Source organism: Simochromis diagramma, unplaced genomic scaffold, assembly GCF_900408965.1.
Source record: "Simochromis diagramma unplaced genomic scaffold, fSimDia1.1 OVJJ01000355.1, whole genome shotgun sequence".
Taxonomy (NCBI): domain Eukaryota; kingdom Metazoa; phylum Chordata; class Actinopteri; order Cichliformes; family Cichlidae; genus Simochromis; species Simochromis diagramma.
In genome coordinates, this window is record NW_024387174.1 from 523287 (window position 1) to 533394 (window position 10108).

Consider the following 10108-nt stretch of genomic DNA (forward strand, 5'->3'; position numbering starts at 1 on the left):
CTGGTGCTTGAGGTAAGTAGGCTCCAATCAGCTTGGATCGCTTCTTCTCATAGCCCTTCTGTGTGATGTCACCTGCCATAGAGAGAAAGACAGAGCAAATTTTACTTTCCTTATTCTCATACAGCAATACCCAGTGAGTCAGTGTTAAGTAAAACATGGATGATCAATGTTTTCTAAACTTTACTTCAAGATTCAGAGATCATTAAAGCTGCACTGGGCATGCAGGTTTTTATGTTTTTTAGATAAATGTTAACTGCTCCAGCTCCTACAAGCGTAATTATAAAAAAACAATGACAAATTAACAATAAGACTGCAATGAACTGAATACATTTCCCCTGAAAAAGCAAAACAATTTAAGGTACTACAGCATTTAGAGAGATCACGGTATGCTTATCGCTTGCTTACGACCAGATGATTCTGTTTGAATGAATGTGAATGTGCATAAATGAGGAACTCAAAGCACTGCAGGTGCAGCTGATTCACCTTTCACAGTGCGACAAACCACCTCAAAGCTTGCTGACCGATCTCCCCGAGCGATAAATCAAACCTCGCTACGGTACCATCAGCAGATTTCCACGCAGCACAAAGCACATCTGAATCCAATAGCGCTTTTATAAACGATTCCCGGCATTGGGTTTTAACCTCCGGGGACTGTCAGATCACCAGGAGGGGAGGGGCTGCTGCATTTCAAAAGAAAGTTAAGAAGAGAGAGCCAGAAAATTTGGGGGTGAATCACTGCAAAGTAAATATGCGACTGCTGAGTATAAACACACAACAGACCAAATGAGTGTGACCCCACCCCTAATTATACTCCAAGTAAATGTAGCTGGAAAAAACAAAGTAACAATTTCAGAGAAAGGCAGAAAGCCACAGAGTGAAGGATTATGGGAATTAGAGTTTTAAGAACCAACACGGGCCCCGGATTACAATATGCATTTATATTAATATTTATATAGAGGTAAATATATTATATATACACTGATAAACAGTAAATACAATATAGTCTTTATTCTATTTCTAATTCTACTCTATTTCAAATAAAGTTACAGTATGAAAGCTGGAGAGTCTGAGGAGGTTTTGTAGTTTGTGAAATGCTGAATGGTAGTGACTGAGGGAGAGTCAATGAGCCAACAAGTCATTATTGTATGAATGTATTTGGTGGAGACACTTGGATGTGCGTCTATGGGAGCTGAGGCCAGCTGATGTTCTTTATATTGTTTTTGATATTTGTTTCCATTTTCTTAAGCATCACTTTTAAATATGCACTGAATATGTGCTAATTTACAAAAACCTGAAGATTTCATTTAGCTGACATATTAGAATCAAACGGTTTTACCCTATAAACAAGAAACTATGTCAACAGCCAGAAAGAGTCAGTTTCCATCGCGCTGTTTGGGATAAAAGACTTTATAAATCCGGTTCTGAATCAAGCTTACTAGTTGATAACTTTTACAAGAAAAACGATTTTGTTGTCTTGTTAGTTTTCTGAAATATTATGTTCAATATTGAAAATGAAGCAGTATCTACCAAACGTGCAGAAACAAGCAACAAAATTCAGTGAAATAAAACCTAAATGTGTATTTTGGAGATTTTCTTTCCACTAGTCTGCAAGAAGCCATGTTATACAAGCAAAATAGCAAGTGGATGAAAAATGCATGTGTTTGCCTGAGGTGAATCAACTCAAAATATGATAAAATGTTTTTACGGGATGCAAACGTCTAATTAAAATATTTGCTTTATGCATGACAAGCAGGCTCTCTACGAGTCTGCAGAGTCCACGTGACTTGATGAATTGTAAGTCCAGACAGTTTTTGGTGCTTGCAGACTTCAGAGGAATTTTCCAGTTAGGTCTGTGTGTGCAGTTGCAGGGACATTTGGATTCAACATGTTCGGAGCAAAGAGGACGGAGAGGGCCGGAAGGGCTGGAGAATAGATTCAGGATGAACTTCCACAACAAACTTGTGCGCGTACCGTTTGTACATTCTGTGGGATATAAAAAAGGAGCATCGCAGCAGTGTTTGACAAGCAAGTGTGTCTCGGTGATGTTACACACTTCTTACAGTGTGTGGCTTTTTGTTCATTAAATGCTCATGTTCAATGTGCTTCTTGGTTTTAGAAAGCAGGTCACAGAACACATGTTTTCTAAGGCACGATAACAAAAATAATTACACCCATCTCCATATTTTGTTACATTTGGGCTCCACTACAGCAGCTGTATGAGAATCACAGTCCAAAATAATCTGCATTTGTCCGATACTGGGCCCTGGTGAACCCCTGATTGGCTAACACTCACAAGCAGAAGGTTTGAACAGCGGGTGGGTGGGGCTTCTGTGCTCACATCAAATGAACACATCTGCTCGCAGTGATATGATGCAGAGCCAGTGGTTCTCACATCAGTGAGTGGATGTCACGGTGGGACTGGATGACCCCCCCATACTTTCTGAGCCACGGGTGCACTGAGGAGAAAAAACTGAAACTGGCTGTTTAAAGCAGTGTGAAGCTGAGATTCTCACTCTTTTTGACTGTGTTTAGTATGAACATCCACTCTTTTAAACCAATCAGGGTAGAAAAGTCACAGACCCTGCTTTAAATGCAGGACTCTAAAAATACCACACATTCTTTGTGCAGACTAAATGCTCTGATATTTACATTTCTGTGACGACTGTAGCTGCCGACTGATGAGCTGCGGAGCAATTTCAGGATTTCTCTGCCTGGAGGATGTCTGAGTAAAACTAAATAATTAAAAAAAAATAAATAAAAAAAAATCGGGTGAGTGTGCTTCCCAAGCAGCGAGCGACGCACGAAGCAGACCTGAGTGACGCTAAACCTGCAGAGGATTTGTCGAACACAGAAAAAGCGGTTTGCGTGGCTGACTTGACAAATCCTTCTTAAACGCACAAACGTGTGAGTAACTGGCTGGGATCAAGAAACCGGCTGTGGGCACAGACGTCATCTGCGATGATGTCAGCACAATGTATGTGTGTGTGAGAGAGATTTCAGTAGCATGAAGGCACATGGCAATAATTATCATCTCTGGCAGGGGATCCAACTACCCTGCTGAGAGAGAGGAACTGGAAAATACACTGAGGGAGGTGAAGACGTGTGGGTAAACAGAGGAGGTCTGACCTTGTCTTTTAGATATTGACTTGTTGAGGAGGTGACACACAAACACTCAGTTAGCATGTTCTTGATTTAATTGGAGTGTTATCAGCAAAGCGGAGACCGAGTGAAATGAACATGTCAGTCAGCTCTGCGTTAAAAAAATCATCCACCCAGTCGGACAGGCGGTCCATCAGCCCTGTCAGTCACTCTGTCAGGCACAGAGTCAAACACACTGTGGCTGTATATTAAACTACCGCAAGATAAATGCTGTCTAATGCAATCAGGTTTTGTATAAACAGTGCATTCATGCAACTTTCCACGTTACTGCAGGTTTACACGCGGAAAATAAGAAAGACGTGCCAGGCTTTTAGGATCATGCCCAGGAAGGGGCCGCCATTGCTGCCAGCGCCGTTTTAGTCAAGAAGGAAGTGACGGGTTGGAATACTCACGCTTTTTCCTAAACGTATAACAAACCACATCAAAAAAAATCTGTGAAGACAACGTTGGATTTGAAACCAAGCCCAGTGATGAAGATGAATAACAAGCAGGAACATATTAAATAAAATAGATACAAACCATACACACATAAAAAACAGTCATAAGCCTCATAATAAAACACTTACTTTTGCTTATGAACACAGCTGAGACACTAAAATGTGCCTGTGAAGGAAACTGAATGTGATTCTTTTGATTACAACAATAAAATAAAATGTTTTCACAGAGTTATAATGGCTGCTGTGACTCACTTTTCCGGGGAAATACAGAATTTTTTCACCTCTCTGAGCTTTTTTTAAAGTAGGTCAGAAATGAAAAAGATGAGACACCAAGGATTAAAAAGGACAGGTAGTAATAATGAGATAGGTTTTTGTCATGAAGTCTATAAAACACCATAAAACACAAGAAACTATGCTCATCCTCAACCAGCAGTTGGTGCTGTTTAGCACCAAAACACACTGAATTTAGAGTCAAGTATCATATTACTCTGAAACTATGTTACTGATTTTGCGAGGATTAAAGTTATTTTTCTGCAAGCTAGTGCTCGTGCAGGAAACCTGTGCATGCAAGTACAGTATACAGAGCAGGTCAAAGGTCAGGGCACACACTCAAACTGTGTTTACAACAGTTTCGGTTAATAAGTTGATATTTTGCCATCTTTTCTCTTCCAATTAAGTTCATCTAAGCTGGAGGATTATTTCTAGCCTCTCCCTCGATCTTGGGCGTTTGACTTGATGAGAGTTATACTCGTATGACAAACTGAAACAGAAACTTCCAAAACAAGATCAAAAGCGAATGAGAGGTCCTCCTCCTTTCTCAGACTGGGGTGAGGAATAAAGAAGCAGATGATGAGGATGGAGGGATGAGGATCTTTAAATAGGCACAGGGGAAGGAAGGATGACTCAGGCTCTGCTATTCTGTAACTTCTTCCCTCCGTCTCACTGTCTGTCTATTTCAGTTAGAACAAAATGGATTTAGGGTGATGTTTTCACAGGTCAGAGTGAGGTGGTGTAAGCCCCGAGAGCTTAAACTGTCTCCAAACACAAACAGACACAAAGAGCTTCACATTTAGCTCGAGTGAGTCAAAAATCTAAAAGGCTAAACACAGACGAGAAAGAAGCAATCAATCCTTCAGTTCATTAAAAACCAAAACAGTAAACTGGACAATCAAAAAAGAAAAATCCAGATTTTATGAATTTGCTGATTTATTGCTTTTCTTTAATGATGATGTGAAAAATGAACAACAGAATTAGAGCTCTGGAAACCAAAACCATATCTGAAAAAGAAACCTCCACAGTTTTGCAGAACACATCTCTGGAAATGTTTATGACCACAAGGCGCTCTACCGCCAATCAGAAAGCACAGCGTCATGTTAGAGGGCGAGTACTTCAGCCTGCAGCTTCTCTACACATTCAAGACGCCTAAAGCACCAAGAGCAGAGGACGGCTCAGCACGAGCAGCGCATTGAACAGTTAGCACAGACATGATGACGACTGATCAGTGGAATTAAAATGATTTTACATGGTAACCGTTTTAAAAACTGGCTGTATGAACTAAACAAAGGCCAAATAGGCATAAACACAGTAACAGCTTCTGTGCATGGTCAGTCTGGATCTGCACATTTATACTAGCATTATTACTGTCATTATTATTAATGCTACCTCTTGCCAAACAGCACCCATGGCCCAGAATCATCTAAGGGAAAATGAAAGTCTGGGAATCAAACGTTTCTACCACAAGTTTGCTTCTCTACCCTCCAGCCAGAGCAAAGGTAACAGAGGAAAACTAAACCAATTAAAGGACACAGCTAAGAGCACCTGGTATCACTTAATTTAATCATAAATGTGTACCGTTTACACAGTTGTCACCCTTATCACCAGGCTGTGGTAGAAAGCACTGTTGGACCACACAGCAGGCCTTTTGTTTCCAATGTTTCAGCCCCATGCGAGGCACAAATCCAGCTACAGTCCTGTGTTTGTGTCCGAGTGCTTCAGTGTTTTGAAATATGCACGGAGCAGCATGATGACAGCCGTAAAACCTCACTATAAGCTGCCTATGAATTATTGACACTCAGATATTTACATACTGCTGGAAGCGCCCTCCCCGACTCCCCGCTAGACATCAGACTGGCACGCTCTTAACCCCGACCTTGATGTCAAGCACTTTGAGTGGTCGATGTATAAATCGCTCCTTCGCGCACTTGCAGGACAGTGTGGGCGCCACGGAAGTCACCATAGCAACTGATGGGCTAGCATGTTCCACTACGTGTAAAAATCTGTGTGATAGAGTCTGACACGGACCTCGCGCTCACCGCGGAGTTTGCCGTGACTTCTTTAAACACAGGACTCTGGACAGTTTCACTCTGAGGTGGTCTTTCAGTTCCAGTTGAAGGAAATCTTAAAGCTGCAGCGTGCAGTTATATTTCAGACAATGTGTTCTTGCAGCTTAGTTTCAACAGTTTGTGTTTGGCCCTTTCCTGTTTCCACACAACAATCGTCCTGCAGAAGAAAGTCAGCTCCATAAAGACATTAACTCCCACAGAGCTCTGACCTCAACCCACACCTTGAAAGGCTGCCCGACACCATCATCCACCGCTGCTGCACCTAGTTTCGTCTTACAGGGACCTACAGATTTAGCTGCAAATTACTGCAGTTAAGTTCAGCATCTGGCGGACAAGAAAAATCTATAAAAGCTGATGCTGCTCCAGCAGAATTTAACCGTCCACAGTTCGAGGATGAGGCGCAAAACTATCCCGTTTACGTCAAAAACGCTTTTGCTCACGAAAAGCAAAAGTCAAACGTGCTCCGCGTTCAATCGCAGCCTCAGAGAACAACTTTGATCTGCTGAATCACCTTCCTGTGGTGAAAGGATGAGTGCTGCAAGTCAGTTTGTGCAGAAACAGCCGGCTGAGCCTGCATGACCATATACAGTGTGAGAGAGAGAGAGCGAGAGAGAGACACCGAGCCATGACAAAAGAAGAGGCTGATATAGAAGAGACGGAAACATGGAAGAGAAACAGAGACCAGGAAAAAACACACGAGAGCGAGAGAGCAGGGAAATAATGACACTGACAAAATAGAAACGGGAAGAGAGGAAGACTGAGTGTGTGTGTGTGTGTGTGTGTGTGTGTGTGTGTGTGTGTGTGTGTGTGTGTGTGTGTGTGTGTGTGTGTGTGTGCACGCATCTATCCAGCACCTAAAAAGGAAACAGTTGATTTTATTGTTTCCACACTGCAACGCTACAGATAACAGACGCGTGAGAGGAAGGAGATAAAAAACTAAAATATGGAATAGATGGAATATTTAGTGTAGAGTAGAACAGGATGAAGTGAACGAGGAAAAAAAAAGGAAGGATAGAGAAACAATTCTGTCATGTGACCATTGGGGACTAATAAAAAAAGCTTTTTGTTCTCTCTCTCAAACAGAAAGAAGAGTTTCAGAGTACAAGCACAAATGCGTAGAACAAAAAGAAAGCAGGAACTTTCATGGAAACTCATAAAACCCATAAGACTAAAAACTTACTCGCCTCATTCAAAACCTCGCTTTAGCCAATCAATAGTGAAGAACAACCCCCAGGAAAAGGCGACACAAGTTTTGGGTAACTTTTGTAAAGTAGAAAAAAATGTGTTTAGTTCAACATCCACGTGATGCTGACTGATTCAAAAAGCTTTCTGATCATCTCAAACGCTGCAAAATGAATCGCCAATCCAATATGCTAGAAGAGCCAACAGGAAGTCGGCCCACTCAGCTGCCGGAAGTGTCATTCGGTCACAAATGACATATTTTGGAAACATTTTATCACAATGGTGCTGCAGAGGGGAAGTCAGAGTCATCAGAGTCATCAGTGCGATCCATCCAACAACTGTGGAAACATCCTCCGAATGCTCCTCTGATGAAATTCATGTTTGTCGTTTTCAGTGACATCACAAGAGGTAATATTATCTGAAGCCAGATTATTTCCACACGTTCAAGGAAAAGCTAACCGTCTGTGTGTGTGTGTCACAACAAGCCTGACAGCAGCAGTTGTAGTAAAAGCAAAATGAAAACAATCGATGCATAAAGATAACATCAATGTTTGGATCTCTGCAAGAATACAAATAAAAAAAGCTTGTTGGGTGAAGAGCACCAGCATCATTTACACTGGTGCTCTCTTTCAGAGATGCAGGTTTCAGTGAACTGAACTCACGGCCGCTTAGTCTGAATCTGTTCCGTTAGCATTGCAAAACTCCAGCTTATAGAGGGCAAAGTGTAATAACATCAACTTCGATTAACTTCCTTCAAAGAAAGGACCAAAAACTGACCTGGTGGAGCAGAAACAATCAAAACTAATAAATGTTTTAGAATTAAATTGGGGCATTTTTATTTGTGCCTGCTTTTGAAAGTTGTTTTTATTTTTTATGAAACGCTGCAAATGGTTATGACTGATGATGGAAGTTAAACACAGAGAAAATCCACACAAACAGTCATTATCAACAGTTGGAGGAAACGCCCAAGGGCTCCTCCGGGGATGAAGGCAGGACACACACACAGACACACAGACACACACACATTCAGCAGGTGTTTACAGTAACAACATGCTGATTCAGTGCTCACCTCCACACAGGTACAATCACACACACTTTGAGCCTGTGTGTCGGTAACCATTAAAACTTTACACGGTTTTAAACTTGAGTTTTGTCAGCTGAGAAAACAAAACTCTGGGCTGTTTTCATCTGTACGGAGCTGAGCAAACCATCTCCTTCGACCTGAAAGTCTCGCTGGTGTCAGGCTGCTCCTCTATGATTCTTTGACTTGCTACATTTTACAGTTATGACGTTTTCCCCGGACAGCGGCTCTGTGGGAGTTTCTTGGCCCGTTTGTGCCTCTTGATGTTTAAAAGAGTTCGTTTTCCTTCCCTAATAAACAGATTCGACAGCAAAACCTGTAAGCACAGACACAACACCTTCTTCTTCAGTCTGAGGCGGAGACGAAGCACACGTGGCGCAACTTGACGAAGGTGCTGCATTAACAAAATTCCTCCTCTGGCCGTCATTAAACTGGAGAAAGGAGCGTGTAACCGTGCTTCCTCGTGGCACATGACAATTATAAATACATGTATGCTGGATTTCAATCGGTGGACGCAGCTTAAAATGATTTATGGTCGTCCTGCGCGCTTGTGGAAAAACAGAGCTAAACTTACTCTAGTGCCAGCAAAACCATTACACGCACAATAAGGAGGACTGGGTGGAAAGTCCCGTCACAGTTTATGTTCGACAGCATGAAACGGGAAAGGAAACGAATGTGTCTGGAACACGTGCCTTCATCGAGTACAGATGGTGTTCACTCGGGCCGAAGCCTCTAACAAATACAAAGTTAATTAGACCGTCGGTGCTGTTGCTAATAAGACGACTATTATAAGACAACTTGCTGCTTCAGTCGGAATCGGCGGCAAAAATTACATCAAAGGTTTTAAACAAATCTCAGGTTCATTTGATACATTTTGTGAGTTTCAGCCAGAATTTGTGCCAGTTTTGTGTATCATTGCAAAAATAAAAACTGTAACCTGCAAAAAAGGAAAATGTTTCTATTGAATTCATTATGGTGGAAAATCTAATATGCCAGATGCTGATGCAGATAAAGATGTCAAGGAATCTGATTTGGTGGTTGTCTTGCACTGAAGGCATCGACCTGAAACTCGGAGCCAAGAATCTGGGGAATGTCCACAGTGAGTGTGCCAAATTTCTAAACTTTTTGCCACAGAGATGACGAGCTGTCCCGGGAATTCAGCGACGGTGCTTTCACCTGTCCTGACCTCCGATTCTATCCTGTACTAACTCAGCACTGATGCAACTCTAGGTGCTTTTAATGGCTCAGTTTCTGCTCTGTGACTGCCACTATCATATAAACAGCTTACTAATGTGGAGTAAGCTTTATTTCAATAGCACCTTTGCAGCTAAACAATTAATATCAGAAGGTACTGCAAACCCAAAATCAGAGGACAAAGGTTGTTAGGCCTGAGAACCTCAGATACTGTCTCCAGTCTTACAGTTGCATAAAAGGCGATCACACCTGTGTCTGACTTGTTGACACATCTCTCTGTTCTGCATTAAAATGGTCAAAGGCCCCGAGACCAAATAGTGTTTCAGCTTCATGTGCAGTAAAACACAGAGTGCAAAGCCTTGATGTCATTAAGGAGAGAGGAGCAGCAACAACAGCAGGCCATCGGCAAAGTGCTCACAGAAGTCGCCCCCATAAAAACACTGTTAGTAACAAAGTCTGTGAGAACAGGAGGTTTTTATTTACCTTAAAAACATCCTGAATGTGTCTCAGAGACGTTCTGCAGAAGATTTCTCAACATTTTCAGAAGAAAACTAAACAGATCTTTGCTGTCCCTGGTTTACGGTTGGTTATCTCGTATTTAATCCCAACTGTCAACAAACCAGTTTATCACTGCTCTTTATCAGCGTGCAATAAGCTGCACCATCAGCTGAAAGAGACTGAAATCAACAGAACAGAAAATGAGTTTGAAGATT

At 41.9% G+C, this 10108-nt stretch overlaps 1 protein-coding gene across 5 annotated transcripts in view; it reads right to left on the minus strand.

Moving 5' to 3' along the window:
* dip2ca (disco-interacting protein 2 homolog Ca) overlaps positions 1–10108 on the minus strand; it is a 192307-nt gene that overhangs the window by 86960 nt on the left and 95239 nt on the right. For 4 of the 5 annotated variants that reach the window (XM_040049481.1, XM_040049480.1, XM_040049482.1 and 1 more), the window contains one exon: positions 1–72. In XM_040049481.1, coding sequence (XP_039905415.1) covers positions 1–72 — 72 coding nt within the window. Of the gene's footprint in view, positions 80–10108 lie in introns of those variants that run through there. The other variant, XM_040049484.1, reaches the window with a different exon arrangement.